Source organism: Urocitellus parryii, chromosome 6 (assembly GCF_045843805.1).
Source record: "Urocitellus parryii isolate mUroPar1 chromosome 6, mUroPar1.hap1, whole genome shotgun sequence".
Taxonomy (NCBI): Eukaryota; Metazoa; Chordata; class Mammalia; order Rodentia; family Sciuridae; genus Urocitellus; species Urocitellus parryii.
Window position 1 is genome coordinate 146,439,077 of NC_135536.1, and position 19,118 is coordinate 146,458,194.

Sequence of the window (19,118 nt, forward strand, 5' to 3'; positions counted from 1 at the left end):
CAGCTTCAGGGGGCCCCAGAGCATTTGTATAGGTCTGGGAACCCAGGTATGAGCCACACATGGTTGAGACCATGTCCGTGCACGTTGTTCTGAGTATCTGCAGGCATCCACATGAGGACTAGATGGCCGTATTTGCACCTTATCACTGCATCTGTATCTCAAAGTCCCAGCCCTGTGCTCCTCTCCTCGGTAGCCTTGTGTATTCTCTACCTTTACCTCTCTAGAGGTGAGACTCTGGGGGACCTTACCCATCCCTCTCCCTCGGCCCCTCCCTCTTCCACCACCTGTCACTCTGCACACAGGTCAGGTCATTTTATGCTCTGTGCTGTGCCCTCACTGCGGTATCTAGGGAGATGTCAGATGAGAGATGAGACTGAGAGACAAGACTGAGACTGTCTTGAGCAGACCTGGCTAGAGGAGCACTCAGAAGAGACGAAACACACGGCATTCAGGGTGACAAACAGAGGTCATCAGGGGCCAGGAAGGCAAGATTATTTTCAGCACCACTGTGGCTCAATTCAGAGGGAGGCCTGGAAGGACAGGGATGTGGGAGCAAGAGACAGAAGCAAGAAGGTGATAGTAGATACTAAGAGCAATGATGAGACCCCTCAACATCACATCAGCTGAGGCTTTCATCTAGGACACAGGGAACTTCCTGGAGAGGCTTCCTAAGCCACCTCCTTCAGAGCCCGTGATTTAGTGGCTCTCAGGTGAGGCAGGGCCATTGGCATTTCTAAACGTCTTCATCTCCTGCAGCTCATGTCATCATAGGCAATTCCAAACTTCTATAAAGAGATGAATATTCATAAACCACCTGCTGAGCCTGCCAATCTGGGAGGGGTAAATTCTAGAATGGAAAGAGAACAGTTCTTTGACCCGAGAAAGGGTGTAGGGATGCCAGGAAGTACCCCAGGAAGAGGAAGCACAACCTTTGCCCTCAGGACAGGCAGAAGGAAGCTGATGGTATGGCATCTGTGTCACTGCAGGACCTCTACAGGTTCAGCTGGTTAGAGAGATGATAGGCTTTGGACTGGCCCTCAAAGTAGGCATCTCCTCAGCCTTGATCCAGCCCAGGCTTATGTGAATCTGAGAAAGCCTCCTAAATTCAGTATAGCAGAATTATTTTCTGCAGAGGCTTCCCCCCCCACCGAGTGTATATGCATTAATTGAAGCCCTGCCCCACCCCACCCGGCAACCCCACCACCTATCTTGAGGGTCCTGTCTTTCAACATTTCCCAGGAACATGCTGCTTTACTTGATAGAGAAGCATCCTGCATGCACAAGGTGCTGAGTCTCTGATTCCCAGGCCTCCAAGTGCACCAGGGGAGCTCTCACTAGCCATGTGCCTCTCCTGGGCCTAACTGTGCTATATCAATAGGTCACCACTTCCCTCAGCACGGATAGTATTCTTATCAACTTCTGCAGAACCATCTGTTCTCTTTTACACTGTAACTTCTGAATCATAAGATGTACTCTACCTCCATGTGAACATAGGATATGTTCTATTATATATGATATCCACGTCATAGAATACATTCATATGGATATATTCTGCAATTCCAACAGACATATTATATCCAGTCGTTTGAAGATCATACTAAAGTCACTACCGACATTTTGATATAGGAAGGAATCCCTTGATTATCTTTTTTTTTTTTTTCCTCATTGGCAGTCAGCAGAGACCTGAGCTTCCATCCATCACTGGGGGACCATCTTTCCCAAGATCAGTTATGATTGAGCCTCAAAAGCACAGGCCTGAAACAAATGCTTGCTTCCAATTTTCCCTCTTTCTCTCTAAAACCAAATCTTGATCAGCTTCTTGAACTCTGGCCTCCACTACAAGGCACCTGTCTGGTTGGTAGAGAGCAAGAAGCTTGGTTCAGATGGACCTCCCAAGGAACTGCTGTCATTTTATTGATTCCACCCTAATAAAGAGCAGTTGGTACTAAAGCCCTCGGAAGGGCACGGGGCTCATCGTAGCCATCTTTCCAGGTCTAGGCGCTGTCACTTTCCAAATGAAGAAATGCAAAAGAGACTGCATGAGTACAACTTGGAGTGGAGCCACTGTACAGTACCTAAGACAATTCGTTTCAGGTGGGTTTTTCAAGCAGTCACGACAGGACAGGGCGACAGTGGCCTCCCCCAAACTTACACTGCCAACATTTCTATTTACCAGGGCAATCAAAAGGTAGCCGGTACCTGTCAACCAGGATAGTCTTTCCTGGGCAAGCAAGCAACCAAGGTCATGGATGCTCATTTACAACCTTGAACCTGTTGTCAGCCTGGCTGCTGCTCAGGGCCAATTCCTGCACCAGGCAGCAACACAGAGCAGGCTTCTGCCAACAGCCCGCACCAGGATCTGCAGCCCCTGGTCTACGGCAGCCCCCGTCTACGGCAGGCAGCCTGGAGGCTTCGTCAGCCCACTCTTGTATTGGGGCAGAGTGTCAGAAAGGTGTCCAACTCATTTACAGTCCTTGAGTCCCCTTCGACAACACATGTGCACTCTTTGGCCAACTAGTCTGAAGTACTCTGCAGCATTTCTTTCCCTTAAACAGATGCACCTTGGATTTTAGATATCCAACAAGTTCTCTCTTTTTTTACTTAACTCTTGTAATTTGGAGTTTTACTTCAAAGTAAAGTAGTTTGCACATATATTATCACATTAGAAATTCCAAACATGCTAAGTAGAAACTATAATTAAAAAATAGAAATCAATGCTAGGACCTGGGGTAGTGTGGTAGAACACTTGCCTAGCATGTGCGAGGCATGGGGTTTGATCCTCAGCACCACATAAAAATAAATAAAGTATACAATTTGATATTTAAAAAACAATCAATGCTAGTTTCCTAACCCACAAAGTAAAAGCTAAATACCTACCTACCTCATAGGGCTGATTGAATAGCATAATGAATGCAGAGCATCGGACCCAGTACCTGCCACATAGTAGGTGCTCAATGAGAGATCTGATTTGACTTAGACATGTACATTATTAATTCAAGTCCAAAGCAGCACTACTGACATTTCCGTGACAAGAATGTTTAATTTATAGTTTAAGACCTATTTGATTGCAAATTGGATGGAAGTCAATTTACAGTACCAAATAAATTATGTTTCAACTATTTTAAAACTATGCATACAAAGAGACACTAGAAAGAGGAAAGAAAGTCCAATTACAGGATGCAGATGTGTTAACTGCTGAAAGTGAGCTCTTGATTTAGCTTTATGTTGTCTGATGGCCAAAGAAACAAAATCCTGTTAACTTATGCAACTCACTCCTCGTTTAATAAATGGAATGTGTAACTCACACGGAAAGTGGATTTTCCTCCTGATGTTCAGAGCTGAGGGCAGTGGCTCATGTGGGTCCTGACACCAGGCATGCTGGGTAACTGAGAAGAGCTACATGTCTGTGTGCCCAGGTGCAAAGGTACACACCCATTCATCAGAAGGGATGCTCTGCTCTATGGGTATTGTAGGTGAGGAACCAGTGGGCAAGTTGGCTGAAGTCTTTCTTAACCTGTGTTCGGAAAGCTGGAGTAAAATTTCTCCACTTTATTCCAAAATATGGACCAGTTTTCAAGTTTTGTATTTGAGAAGTTTGGCCCTTGGTTTTGCTGGAAGTATAGGTCTTGACCTTTTCAAGCAGTCCACCTGGGCTTGCCTGCTGTCCTGAGCTAGGATGACCAGAGTGTGGCCTGTGGATGGGGAGGATGTGGAGGAATCTGCTTCCAAACACTTGAGACTAATCAGAGACAACAGGCTTCCCTGGGAAAATCATAATCACCATACTGGGGAAGGGCCAAATGCTGGCAGGATTTATTGGCTTTGATTAACAATACGGTGTTTGTTTTTGTAGGTAATTAGAGTTCAATAGCAAGCTATAAAAGTCCTCTAAGAAATTCTAAATGGACTATAGCTAAAGGGTACTAAATTATAACTGAATCTAACCATTCATCTATGCAGACCTCCTGTACTAATGAGCCAGTGTTTGATCCAGCACAATCCCAGGCTGTCAAGGAGAAAATGGCCTCTGTGTTCCCAAAGTCCAGGGAGAAAAGACCTCCATGCAGTGTGAGTGCCCACACATGTGCCCACACACGTGTGCAAACAGCACTCCAGTATGGATCATGCTGCAGCATCCCAGCTGCCTTGGGATGTTACAGCTCATGAAGCAACAGCTCACATTGTCTGATTTTTAAAGCCACTATTCAAAGATCCATCACAAGCTGGATGATGACAAATGTTCCGACAGCTCTAAATTCTTATAACAATCAGGGAACAAATTCCTAGGTACTCTGATGGGCTGGATGGGTATTTTGATACTCAGAAGATGCTTGCCAAAGCTGTTTTGATTTATGCTCTTTTTTTCCCCCAGTATGTCACTGTTGGGCACAGATTTTTAACAGGTTAGAGGTGTTAATATAAATGCAATTGTACTTAATTCAAAAGTAGGATAGGAAAAGTGTTGTCAGCCATTATTTTTTAAATAGTATCAAGATGTAGTGATGGTGTACTTAAGAGACAACTGTGCTCATCTTGCTTTGCTGAATCCTGGGACGTAACATGTTCCTGTGTTATACACATCACATCCATACAGCATTATTTTTACTCTCTGTGCCCACACCGTGACGCCCAACCATCCAGAAAAGCCAACTATCAAACCCCTGCACAGAAGTGGAAAAAAATTAAAATGGGACCAGATAAACAAAACAAAAAGTAAAGCCATAGATACAGCTGGCACTGGAGGTAAACGGTTGCTTTTATTCTCCTTCTTAGACATTAGCGTTCCTCTTGGCAAAAGCTAGACTTAACAGCTAAGGCCTCAGGCATCTTCTTGTGTAGTTCATTAGAAACCTTTATAATATTTTTCCCTCAGGAATTAGATTTTCATTTAATTATGTTTTATACAACCCAATATAAAATTTTCCCACTGTTCTGCATACTCTGGCCCCCTCAATTTAATTTTTTTAAAAGTTCTTATGCAGTCATTGGTTTTTCTTTCAGAGGAACATAAAACAGACATCCACTCCAGGACCTAAGCTAAACTTGCAGGTCACAGTGGTAGAGTCTTCTGGCTTTCTCCCTCTGAAACTTCATGCAGGTGACTGCAAAACCCTCTGTCCCTCTCCTTCTTCCTCCGAAAAGAGGAGGAGATTGACTCAGATTCTCCTTAAGGCATCTCTGTGGTCTGAGGTTCTAGAGTTATTTTATCCTAAAGGGAAGAACTTCCAAATGTGAAGGCAGTTGCTGTTAATTCTTTAAAGTTAAGACTCTAAACTCTACATTCAAAAAGTTAGATTTTGTGAAACTGGTGGAAAGAAAATATAACCTAAGTGCCCTTTTTTAAAATATTTTTTTTTTATTGTCAATGGAGCTTATTTTACTTATTTATATATGGTGCTGAGAATCAAACCCAGTGCTTCACACATGCTAGGCAAGTGCCCTACTACTGAGCCACAACCCCAACCCTGGCCTAAGCCCTTTGATGCAGAAGCAGCAAAAGCACAGAGCAGCACCGTTATAAAATTTCCATAATTCAAGTTAAGAATATTGTGTTCAGAAAGGAATTTAAAGAAAGCAGATTTCTGATACTTACTTGTGGCCCAGCTCATGAGCGATGGTAAAGGCCAAATTGAGACCATTGTCTTCGGCAAGCACACATTTCCTCTTAGCACTGCACACACCTCCTAAGTAAGCAATTCCTGCAGCAGAGACACAAAACACATCCTCTTCAGAACCTGGGAGGCCCTGACCTCCTGGGCATGTCTGCATGGTATCATGCTTGATCAAGATCAAGAGAGGGGCAAGTGGGGCCTTTGCTGCCACAGGGTTGGACCTGCAAGTCCAAAGCTCATCTGGGATTAGTTTGCTTATGATACTTTTAAGTTTACCCAATAATAAGAGTGGCAGTCACAAACATCTACCAAGCATTTACTATCTGACAAGTGTTGGGTGAAATGGTTTATAAATATCATCAAATTTAATCCTCATTACTCAGGATGAAGAGGGAAAGTGAGGTTCAGAGAGAAAAGGTTCAGAGATTTCCCCAGGGTCTCCTGCCCTGGTCCTCAGTGGTGAGATCCTAAACTAATCTGTGCAACTTGAGTGCTCAGGGCTGGGAGCAGCAAAGCAAGGTGTCCAGTGTGCAAAGATTAGGAAGCTCTTCCTTTTAAAGGCTGATCTCGTATTTGAAGGCCTTGGAGGAGAAACTCCTTAAATTCTGCACCCTCCGCACCTTTTGCATCATTCTAATTCTGGTCCTGTGAGGGTCTGATGACCTCAGGGTTGATGAACAGCAGGCAAGGGAAGGCTGCGTAGCATGTTCAAACAAAAACTTCAGTAATTCTCCAGACACAGCAGGACTAGGAGTCCTATGGAGCAGAGAGAGCACACACTGGGAGAGGGATGGCCTCAAAGCCATCACTGAGGACCAGCCCCACAGACCAACTTCTTCACCTCCGTGCACACCTGTGAGAACCTGAGGATCTTGCCCTAAGAGGGGAAAACGAATCACACACACCAGGAGGCACAAGTGCAGCCTAGGACCACACTGTGAGCAAGAGGCGGTGTGGCGAGGCTAGGAGCTCTGGCAAGTGCTGGTGGGTCAGCCACCCACGGGAGGAGGGATGGGAGCCTCCCAGCGGAGGAAAGCTCTTCTGGCGGAGGGATATGTCTGAACAACCTGGAGCCTTCTAAGGAATGCTGGGCACTCGGCGCAAGGCTGGGGAGGGCCAGCCCCCACTGGCCACACTTGTGGAAGCTGGCTCTCCAGGCACCCCACTGCCCATGACAGCTCTCTGCACTTCTGCTCTCCCTGTACTCAGGACAGACATCCCCTACTACCCAGACACCCCAGGGCTTACCTCAGCAGGGACCCTAGGAATCCTGCCATCTAGCCTCTGTGGCCTGTGGTGTCTGCCCCTCAGCAAGTTGCCTCTCAACAATTCCTGGGAGACATGCAAGTCATGGTGCTGTGGTGCTAGTGGCTAGAGGAGGGGGGCTGGTGCTGCTGTTCCCCTTCCATGAGGTCCCATGAGTGTGGGGCAAGTGCTGTGTGGCAACAGCTGGTTACAGGCAGGAGGCTAAACCCAGCTGACTCAGCCTGCCAGCACCATGCCACAGGACGGGCTGTGGTCACCTGAGGAAGGGCACCTGTTCTCCATCAAGGCACTGTTCACCCACCAAGCTGCATGCTGCCCCCAAATGAGGGCTCCTTGCACTTCCACAAAGTGTCTCAGAGGGAAAGGAATTGGCAGAGGGCCAGAGACAACAGCTCAGGGGCCTATTTCATTAAGACTGACACCTCCCTTCCTGTTCTTAAAGAGGTAAACCAAAACACCCTCTTTATTGATGTCAAAATCAAAGTAGTGTGAAGCCAACTCTTGGTGTTGCTTTGCTGCAACTGCTAGTTGCTACTGATGATCATTCTTATCTTCCTTCAGTGGAGCAACAGGGGGAGGATATCATCAGAGAGGTTTCCATTAAAAAGGTAAAAATAAAACTGGTCTAGCACTCAGACACAAGACTCTCCTTCCTTTGGTCCCTACCAGGAGGCACAGAGGAAACTCACATGGCTGCCTCTGCAGAGAGGAGCAATTCTGGGGCTATAATCTGGAGACTCTGCTTAATTCCACACACTGATCCTGGGTTCCATACCACATATATAATAATAATTATCATCATCATCATCATCATTTGTACTGGAGATTAAATCTAAGGGCACTTTTTCACTAAGCTGTATTCCCAACCTTTTTCATTTTTTGAGACAGATTATTATTATTTTTTTGGAAGAATAGTTCTCCTTCTTTGGTTTTTGAAAATATTTTTTTAGTTGTAGTTGGACATAGTACATTTATTTTATTAATTTTTTTATGTGGTGCTGAGGATTGAACCCAGGGCCTTGCTTGTGCTAGGTGAGAGCTCTTCTACTGAGCCACAACCCTAGCCCTTGAGAAAGGGTTGTGCTAAGTTGCTAAAGCTGGCTTCAAGCTTATGATCCTCCTGTCTCAGCCTCCTAAATCTCTGGGATTACAGATGTGCACCATGGCACCCAGCTCTACATGTCTCTTTTTATTTGGAAACATGCAGCATGTTTGGCCAAGGTTGAGGAATAGAGAGAGAGAAAGAAAAAAAATCAGCTGGGTGCAGTGGCACACACCTGTAATCCCAGCTGCTCGAGAGGCTGAGGCAAGGAGGATCATGAGTTCAAAGCCAGCTTCAGCAAAAGTGAGGTACTAAGCAACTCAGTGAGATCCTGTCTCTAAATGAAATACAAAATAGGGCTGGGGATGTGGCTCAGTGGTCAAGTGCTCCTGAGTTCAATCACTGGTACCTGCCCCCCACCAAAAAAAAAAAAAGAAGAAGAAAAATAAATAATTAAATAAAATGGTTTTTGGCCTCAAGAAGCTTTTTTTGCAGGGGAACATCATAACCCAGAAAAGCAGACTAGTAGACAGAGCAAAGTGACCACCAGAAAGGATGTGATCTGGCTTCTCAGTATGTTCAAGGTCACGATTCGATTCTAGCTTTACTTAAAAATGCTTTGGGGATTGCCACTGAAAGTTCACCAGTGAGAAGATGGAGCACTTCTACATAGCCCTGGTGGCATGCCCACACAGCCAGATACCCACTCACAGTGCCTGCACAGCCCAGGCAGCAGCCTCTCTGGGTCAATGAATCAATTAGAAACAATCAGATGTCCATGTCCTGGAGAAGTCGCCTGGGAGGGGAAGGGAGATACAATACAGCCAGATTTGCTGAGCTTGTGGTCCCAAGGGCTTACCATGGGCATTGTTGCTGAACCAGCAGACCTTAAATGCCTCATTAACACTTCCCCTGGCCTAGGCCTCTCTCCTCAGGGGAGCAGGCAGACCTGAATTTCCACTCTAGTTAGGTAACACACATTGTTAGGGAATCAGAAAGCAAACAGCAGCAGTCCAATAATTGTGTTTTAATTTTTCCAAAGTGCAATAATTTTTTTTTAACTAGAAAACAAAGGGGCAGAACTGTAATGCAAAATAAATAAATAAATAAATAAATAAGAAAACAAAGGGGCAGTTGTTTATTATTGTTCATTTGTTAATGACTATTGTTCATTATTAATGATGCTTACACATAGGTAGACTGAGGGCTACAGCTTTTAACAATTTGATTTGGATTATACTGAGCCTGGTCATAAAACTGAGCATGGGAAAACACATAAAAGAAATTGGCCCCTGACAACAGAGCACAAGAATTATGTGAGTTCATGAGCGACAGTGTGAAAATGCTTAGGGTGCACAAAACAAAGTCTGGAGAAAATCCCAGGTTGTTGTAAAGTGAAAGCTGCAGGGAAATAAGTGGTAATTAAGCCACAGAGTTTTAGCAGAAAACAATACCCACCAGTATTTAATGCTTCATGGGAAGAAACAGCAATCTAGAGGGGAGGGAGCCCAGAAGACCTGGAGATACCCTGCCATGGTTTGGATCTTAAGTGTACCCAGTTTCATGTGTTGATGGTGTGGTCTCCAGGTGGCACTGTTGGGAAATGGTGGCGCCTTTAGAAGGTGGAGCCTAGTGGGAGGTCTTTAGGCCTGGGGGGTGGGGCATGTCCTCCAAGAGGGACTCTGGGATCTGATCCTTTCATCTTCTTCTGTTTTTCATTCCCTGGTTGTGGGAATGAACAGTTTTCTCCACTACATACTTCTTGCCATTGCCAGTTGCCACTGGTACCAGAGGCCTAAAATCAATGGGTCCACCTGTCCCTGAATTGTGACCTTGAAAACTGGGAGCCAAAATAAAACTTTTCTCTCTATATAAACTGATTATCTTGGGCATTTGGTATAGTGATAGAAAGCTCCCATTAACTCAGGCTGCAGAAACTCAACCTGGAAAAAATCATCAAATATGACATTGGTGCTTGTCAAGAAATGAGGAAAGCTAGTAGCCAGGGGCACAGGCCTATAATTCTAGCAAATTGGGAGGCTAAGACAAAAGGAGCATGAGGTCAAGGCCAGCCTTAGCAACTTAGTGGGGCCCTAAGCAACTTAGTGAGACCCTGTCTCAAAACAAAAAATAAAAAGGATTGGGGATGTGGCTCAGTGGTAAAGAGCCCCTGGGTTCACAATCACCAACACCAAACAAATAAATGAGGAAAAATAGTTTTCCCTGCATTGATGCATTAAAAGTGAGGTCTGCAACACAAGTTCTGCTAACTTCAGGGATGATGCTGTGGAACTGAAGACCCTTCCCATGTAGCAACAATCCTCTTTCAATGAGGTGGGGTTTTTTTTGTTGTTGTTGTTGTTTTTAATGTCCTACAGTGCTGCTTTCAATGGCTTCAGGCTTCCATGATTTAAAATTCTCCACAAAAGAAACCATAGTAGAACTCATTTAAAAATATTTAAAAACATCAATCCCACATGTTTGCTTAGCTCCCTGGAAGAAAGGGCATGCAGATTGTAAAGTGGTACATATTAGCTGTGTTTCTCCATGGGCAAACGGCATGTCCTTCTCTTATTGGACAGGTAGTACTAGTCCCATCTTACAGATGGGGGAATGGAGCCTCAGTACACAGTTACATGGTCAATTAGCATCCAAACAAGAATACAAATGCAGGGCTCTCTGCCTCCAACATCCACATTGCTCTATTTAAACCTCGAGCCTCCCTCACCCAAGCTTTGGTAAACAACAACAATGAAGAATGGTTAGGAACTCAAGATTTTCTGAAGTCTTAATGCACACTTATGCAGAGTTACAGGCAGGACAGGTTTCACACATCTAAATGTTTTTAAGCTTAAGATAAGAAGACTATAAGACACACACAACAATATTAACATTAAGTACCTCTAGGATATGGTGAAGGAATTAGAGATCTTTTAATTCTCTCCTCTTTTTCTTCTCTCATTACAAAATCAAATTAAATGTATTAGGCTTAAACTTAATACAGTTAATGTGTGTGTTGCTATGAAAATTAAAGTTATTGATCACATTTCATTTATCAAGTTGACATATAACAGAGATAGGAGACCAAAAGCAAAACAAAAAGTCCTCTAAATTTAAACGCTGAGTGGATTGCCCCCTCAGACAGCAGATGACACAGAAAGTTAGTTGGTACCTTAAACCTTAAAAAAAAAATCTCGCTTTAAATACACCTTTGGCACAAATTAGGGAAGCAAAACACAATTTGAAATCTGAAATGCTGAGGGTAGAAATGGCAGCTGCAATGAATGTCTTACTCCTGGAAGGCATATCTAATTCATCCAGAGTAGTGGACCGTGTCCACAAAGGCCCAACCCACCTTCCCAGCCACACCAAATGAATCTGGACCCACCCTCTTCTCCCTTCCTTTCTGTTCCTCTGTAGGAGAATAATTTTGGAGAAGAAATCAGGCAAGGAGGCTTAATTATTTTCTTTTTTGGTAGAATACTGCACAGTGTAAACTTTTAATTCATAAACTCAGGGTTGGCCATTTCAGCCTCTCTAGATTTAAAAAAGTAAACACCACACAACCGTATAAACTTGGACTTATCCAGTAAATCATTGTGTATAAACAGTTTGCAGCTGTTGGCCGGGCTGCCCATTAGTCAGACCTGCGTGGGTTCTGCCCACCTTTGAGTGAGATGGTCAGGTTTTTCCTACCAACTGCTCAAGATCTCAATGTTCTTAATATTTCCACTGGGACACCCACCTTTAATTACAAGAGAGCAACTTACATCTGTTCATTTGAAGATCCTCTGATTGTTGAGGTTGTATCTTGTATTCAGACTCTTCCACGAGTGTTTGTGCTTCTGTTATCTTTAATAGTGGTCATAGGGGATATCTGAACTTGGGAATAGCATTTAAGAGCAAATATCTTAGAGCCTAGTATGTGATAGATAAAAAATAAGTCAATTCTCACTATTAACTGTAAAGAGGTTTTTTTGTGAGTGTATGTATACATATATATGTACATACACATGTATATGTATATATGTGTACATATACACACATATGCACATACATATGTATTTATGTGTAAATTTTTAAATCATATGTGTGGTGCTAGGGATTGAACCCAGGACCTCACACACTGGTAGGTAGATTCTAATAAGTTGCCATTGTTATTGAATTAGCAGAATACAGAATCATTGATCCTAGGTAAAATTCAGTTAGGTTCCTGTGACCCTCTCTGGTCACCGAATTGTCAACCAATCTGTTTCTGTTTAAAGACAGCTTATTTAATATATATTGTTGATTTATTAATACTGAAGTCACAGCCAAGGGACCTTTCACACATGCCTGAATCAGGAAACTTATCTTTCCTTCCTTCCTCCCATGCATTGGCTCCAGAAGGCTCCTGAAGGCCCATCACAGTGGTCCTGGGCTTATGAACATGTTGACAGCATTTACTCACTATGCCAGCGGCCATTTTAAATAGTGGACTCACCAAGAAAAAGCACAAAAATGTGAAAAACCTCGCTTTAAATACACCATGAAAAGGGCACTTGTTTATAGTATGAGAATTGAAACAGGAAACAGCTCGTGGCCTTGTTCAACCTCAGCTGGGAATGTGCCTGTCTGGTGACTCAAATTTTTCACCACTCTGCACATGTTCGTGAATGACTGCCAAAGCGCTTCGAGGATTGATTCTGGAGTCACAAATACATTTTAGCAAGTAGGCAAAAACAAGTGCAGAGTACAGATCGACTGTACTCTAAAAAATTGTGTCCTATAATCAAGCAAAATAAAGTCCTTATTATTGGTTATAATAAAGAAATTCATTTTCACTTAAAAGCGGCTCCTATTTCCTAATTCTACACTATCTAAATTATTTGACTAACTTGGGTTTGCTCCCTGCAGTTTTGCTTCAATATTCTGAGGTTATTGATTCACACAGCCATCACCTCCATAATAAGCCACCGATCCCCAAGGATTCTGCACAGGGTTGCCAGAGTTCCACAGGTGCTGACGGTCAGGCTCAGTCACTCCCAAATCAAGAAAGAGCTTTCAGGCTGAGGCTCTGAAAGGCTGACAGAAGTGGCCAGGTTGACATGTTCCCTCTTCCTGGGACTGAGAAACTCCACGCTCCACACCTCCCTGTCCATGGCTTTCTATCCCACCTCAGTGTTCTCGTCTCCTGAAACACAGGTGGATCACCTCTCCCAGACCTCATCCTGTCTTAGCAATTCTGGCACCAGTTGGTGTTACACTTCCCCTGTTCTCATCTTCCGGGTTCCATCAAGTCAGCCACAGTGGTAGAACACTGAGTTAGTCCAGGTCTCTATCTCTCTACCACGCACAAAGGATGGGAACCACAGCCTCAAAGGACAGCCCTGGGGCCCTCCCTAAATAGGAGTACTGTACGGTTCAAATGCCACCACCATTCAAGAATGCCGGTGCTTAACACTACTGACCGAAAGAACACTGGGGAACTGAAAAATTCAGTAATTCACTCAAGGTTAAATGAAGGAGTACAAGAACGAAGATTGAAGGTAACAGCTTTTCAGTCGGATCACTGAAGGAGTCACTTTCAAATTTTGAAAGTTAATACAGCTTAAGAGCCATCAGAGGATAATAGAGAACAATGGGACATATTTGAGATTCCAGAAATAAACCCTCACATTTACAGTCAATTGATATGTGTGTGTGTGTGTGTGTGTGTGTGTGTGTGTGTGTGTGTGTGTGTTGATATTGGCATCTTGTGTGTACAGGCCAGGGGTTCTGCTAAACACCCTACAATACCCAGGACAGCTCCCTATAATGTCAGGAGTGCTGCAGTTGAGCAAGGCCTGTAAGACAAATGTCTGGGAAGTGAGAGTCTGAGTGATTTTTTTTTTTTTTCAGTACTGAGGATTGAACCTAGGGCCTTGTGCATTCTAGGCAAGTGTTCTACCCCCGAGATATATCCACTCCCCTTCTTATTTTTTGACAATGGTGCCAAGACCATTTGATGGGGTGAAGAAGGTATATCGAGAGCAAAAGACAGAGGAGTCAGTCACTTACCATATGTATCTCATACCATATATAAAACATAAGCACTAAAACTGTAGCATTCCTAGAAGATTGCAAAGAAATAACTCTGACTTTAGGGCAAACAAAGACTTCTTAGATACAACACTAAAAGCACAAGCAGCAGAGGAAGTCCTACTTCCTGCTACAGGAGAACATCTGAGGTGGGGACAGACTGGGAGTGAGGTGGGGGTAACCTTAATCTCAACTGAAGGCCAAGCTCCCTCTGCAGTGAAGCTTCCCAGGCTTCCTCCTCTGCATTATGATTTGCAGCTAAATGGGTGTCATGGCCAGCACCAAAGCATCACAGGTTAACTCGATTATCTGATTTGTGTATTCCAATGAAACCGGGGCTACTGCTTTGTGTTAGGGTGTTTGTGGTTTAGGTAAGTCAGAGGCACCAAGCATGCTGGGCCTCACTCCCTGTGGCCTGTGCTCACAAAGGGTAAGACCCAGATGCCCTCAGCTTGGGTTTTGCAGGCTTGTCCAGGATCCCGGGCTTTAGGAGCAGATGTCATTCCCAGTGGAGTCATGCACACAGGACTTGAGGGTTGAGGCAGTGGCTCTTCCAAAACAACATTTTTGATGAAGTAAATGAATTAAGAGTAAAGAGGGGAGTAAATTTACCCTCTGATTTACAAGTTTGGAAGCAAAAGAGTTTATCCCAACAGTTTGCTTCATTCTGTGGAAACCAAAACAGGCGGGGAGAGAGGGAAAAGAAATAAATAACTGTTGATATACAACAGACCACAACCCACACGAGCCAAGTGCATGGAGATGTCGTGCCTATTTCCCATCCTTTGAATCAGATGGCACTTATATCCCAAGGACCCATCAGGTGAGAGGAGACCTCCAGGGAGCCAGTGGCATGTTCCTTAGAGGACCAATGTGCCTCTCCTTAGAGGATTCCAGAGACTCGGGGGCTTCTGGAACAGGCCTTCATGGCCAGAAATGGCCCCCAGAAGGTTCACCTTAGGACACTGGAGGAGCCTTGAAAATCTTATTTTGACAAACACTTCATCAAGCGTTTCCTGACTGCCTGTACAGGATGGGCCTCAAGCCAGGCACGAATTCTAAATCAAGCGAGAATATCACAAGCCCTGGGGGAAAGTGCCTCGGGAACATCATCGTAGCATAAAGACTATGAGGCAGGTGGGAAGGTGAGGCGGGATGTTCTCAGTGGAGCTCTAGGACCAAAGGGTGGGAGCAGTGGTCTTTCCCAGACAACTTTTCCTGTGACCTCACTTCCAGTCCAGACATGGCTTCTCCAGAGAGGGGACAGGTAGGAACTGGAAATGGAGCTCCACATCGAGTTCCTTCTCGTCACCTTTTAGTTCTTCTTTGTCATCTGTCACAGCAGAAAGCCCCCCTTCACTCTTACTTCTGTCCACAAAGCAGATATTCTTGAGCACCCTGGACCACGGGCAGCTCCTCGTGTAGGCTATGTTTGCAGGCAGCACCCATTAGAGCAGCAGGTCATGGGAGCCCGTGAGTTCCATTTTAGAAGAAAGCATCAGAGAGGAACAGGGACCCACCTCATAGCACTTGCCATTCAGGAAATGTGGCCACCCAACCAACCTGCTCACTGCTGCATCTTGGCAGCTCTGCGTCCTCCCCTGGGAGCACAGGTGAGTGTGCCTGTGGAAGGTGAATCTGGGCAGACAGCACAGGAAGGTTATCCCAGAGGCTGAAGGCATGGCTGATGTCCATATGCCTATGCCTAGGGACCCTAATGCATTTTGAAAGCTTTCACACATTCACATTTGCTCATCGACTGTATGGCTTAGCATTTATTTTGGTCAACAAAATAAATTTCAACAGCTTTAAGACTCCTCTATCCTCTCTCATTGTAAATTTCCCTCTTTGCTTGGGGGTTAGCAAGCCCTCCTTCTGCTAAGGAATGTAGGGCTTTTACATGCAGGTAAGGCAGTGAAGAAGTGGAATATCTTTTGCCTAAATACATCTTCTCTGTGTGAAAAATGAGACAACTAAGTCTCCCAAAGAGCCATCTACCCCTAAAGGGATCGGAGAGTGGGTTTAGGTTCCCTGTGCGGATTCAAATGTTACCTGGAAGGAGGGGCACATTCCTGAGCCTGCCTATCCAAGACCTGCACTCTGTCTAAAGTGTGTGCCTTGAATCAGATCTTGCTCAATATTTCTGTTTTAATTAAACTTAGAGCAGTCGCAGGGCCATGGGGGAAGGTTGCTACATTGTGATGAGGAGCCAGGAAGAAGGCAAAGCGGTTGGGGGCTGGTGAGAGCAACCACATGCATTTTAATCACATTCAGTGTTGTAGACTAAAATGTGCTCCTCAAAATCCAGAGGTTGAACCTTAACAACCAGTGTGGCTTTATTTGGTGACAGAACATTTAGGGAAGTAATTTAGGGTAGAAGCAGTCATAAAGGTGGGGCCCTGATAGAAGAATGGTGTTCTTCTAAGAAGAAGAAAATATACAAGAGTTCATGCTCCTCTCTCTTCTGCAAATATACATGAAACCATGTGAGGTCACAGGGAGGTGGCGGCAATCATAGAGCCTTCACCAGAAACCAACCTGACCAGTACCTTGATCTTGGACTTCCTGCCTCCAGAACGGTGAGACATAAATACCTAGTGATTAAGCGATTCAGTCTATGATGTTTTGTTAGGCAGCCATAGCAGACTAATACACCCAGAGTGTAACCCCAGTACAGATGGAAGTCCCCTGTTCCCCCCCACACCCAACCCTCGCTCATGTGGGTAACTGACAAAAGTGGCCACCAGGACTCATCATCCCCATTTACTGCACAGCACCACTCCTGACTGACTCACTATGAGACTGGGCAGCATGTTCAGAAAATAGCTGAATAACACAGAACTGTTTCAGAAAGTTGTAGGAGCCTCAGTTTGAACTAGCTACCAGAATGCCTGGTAGAGAAGAATGAAAGCTATGGTTGAGTGGAAGTGCTGATGGCTCTGTCTTTAAAATCATGCGACACCTCAACTGGCTGCATCTGGAGGCACAGAAGTGACATTCCTCATTCATTTGGCAATAGGGTTCCAACTGAGTTATAGCCAGGGATCCCTGTAAAGGAAGTGGGACAAGATGTGGTGCCAAATGTAGACCCAAGTCATTCACATCATCGGGCATTTCCATTTGCAGTAGACTCCTTGGAAATTCCAAGCCCCAATGAAATGTTCTAAAAAGACTCATAAATGCTGCCTTGGAGGAAGAAGGCAATTCGAAAGACTCTTGTAAAAGTAATATACTGTTAGGTTTGAAGAATTGGAAGCTGGAAGGCAATGTGGCCCTCGTGAGAGGGGCCTGGAGGCAGAGAACTCTGGAACCAATCTTCTGAGTCTGGTTGGGAGCCCATGAGCCTCCCCCAGTGCAGAATAGGCCTGCAGAAAGCTAGGTTGCGGGTTCTCTTTAGTGAATCTCAAGGAAAGTAAAGCATCAAGGGGCATCCCAGCCATGCAGGCCTCAATGCAGTGAGCCAGGAAACACACGTTATTACTTCTTTTCACCATGTCTCCTTCAAAAAGTCATGAATGCACAACACTGGGAAACACAAGGGAGCTATCACTACCAAGATCCAGAAGGTGGTTACATTGTGGGGAGGATCAGTGACCGGGATGGGGCCAGGGAGGGGTGAGTGCACAGCAATGGATTGTACTGCCCAGCCCTAGAGGTGGTCACAAGGATGCTTGCCTTTAATAAATCATTATGTGATCAAAAAGTTAGGAGTGGTTGCCCCAGAGAGTCTGGAGAGCAGAAGGGGCATGACAGGGCTGGAATCATTATCTTTCTTGATCTAAGTTGTGGTTACAAGAGAGTGTTGAGTTTGCAAATATTTGAGTGGTATACTTAGACTTTTAAACAAGAGAAAAAGGAAGAGCTGATGTTTGTGGCTGAACCATCTGGAAACGGTCAATATAACTGGATAATCTGGATGATAAAAGTATCTCTTAAGCACTTTCAAGCTTCATAGTGGAATAGTGGTGTATGTTGGTCAAGGTCTGCTTTTATGGATGTCTCCCAACTTTACCTGCATTGCTTGTATGTCTCAGACCACGTGAGCCGTTTCTTACAATTTGCCTTTACTGTCTTCCAAGGACCCTTGCAATGGTTATTTCCTTGAAACTTATCTACGACAATCTTAAAAAAACAGCTTTATCCTTTTTATGCCAATCACTGTATTTCTAAAGGATGAATAAAATACAAGTCCATGCATAAAAAAAAATCTGCCAAGTTAGCAAAGAAGAAGAAAAACTTTCACAGAATAATTAAGAAACCACATTTCTTGCTCAAGGCTTAGGCCAGCAAAGCATTCTCTTGGGAATGAAATGTGGGATTTAAGTGAGATCTTAGGGCAAGTATAAACACTTCTAATCTGCACTTTGCTTTAGGCACCTCTCAGGGCCCTGCTCTTACGCTGTGTACAACAGGTCAGTCCAGGTGCCAGGACATCCCTGGGCACCAGCTCCAGGGCACAATCCATCAATCACCCCCTAGCAGAGCAATATAACTGCTCAAATAACAAAGTAACCTAAACAGAGGCTGCCATTTGGGTACAGACTCAACAGTCATGAGTTAAAGTCAACCTTCTGTGACAAGTCCTCTCTTATGATATCCTGGGGAGCCCCTGGAATGGTCTTAGCCTATACTGTCAGGAAGCAAAAACGACAAGATTCCATTTTATTTAAAAAAAAAAAAAGTCAGCTTAGGAAGAATGTGGAGGAGAGCTGCACCATGGCATCAGATGGACACCAAGTTCAGCAAGAAGAAACAGCTGATTTGAGGCAGGTTTCGATGCAGTCAAGGAAGACGCCCAGCCTCTGGGGATTGTCCCCAACAGGTAGAGTCAGTGGTAGGGAGTTCCTAGCTACTGTCATGTGGATATCATCAGGTGGCCCCTAATAGCTCCTGTGTTAGATGTTCAGGGATGTTCAGAGGTAAAGTGGTTGGATTGTGACAGCTGTAACCTAATCAGTCCATCCTAGTTTGAATGGTCTGATTGTGGTAACTGTAGGCAAGTGGGGCATGGATGGAGGAGGGGGAATAGTAAGGGGCATGCCCTGGAAGGACACATGTTCCCTGTGCCCCTTCCCCTTTCTCTCTCTGCTTCTTGGTCACTATAAGCTGAGCAACTCTCCTTTACCATGCCTTCTGCC

The 19,118-nt window shown here is 44.6% G+C and overlaps 1 protein-coding gene and 1 pseudogene across 2 annotated transcripts in view; one reads left to right on the forward strand and one right to left on the reverse strand.

The window, feature by feature from the left end:
* Positions 1-19,118, reverse strand: part of Adamts17 (ADAM metallopeptidase with thrombospondin type 1 motif 17) — a 349,540-nt gene that overhangs the window by 193,470 nt on the left and 136,952 nt on the right. For both annotated transcript variants that reach the window (XM_026394730.2, XM_026394729.2), the window contains exon 8: positions 5,594-5,699. In XM_026394730.2, coding sequence (XP_026250515.1) covers positions 5,594-5,699 — 106 coding nt within the window. The remainder of the gene's footprint in view (positions 1-5,593; positions 5,700-19,118) is intronic.
* Positions 7,290-7,473, forward strand: LOC113187086 (small nucleolar RNA U3; annotated as a pseudogene).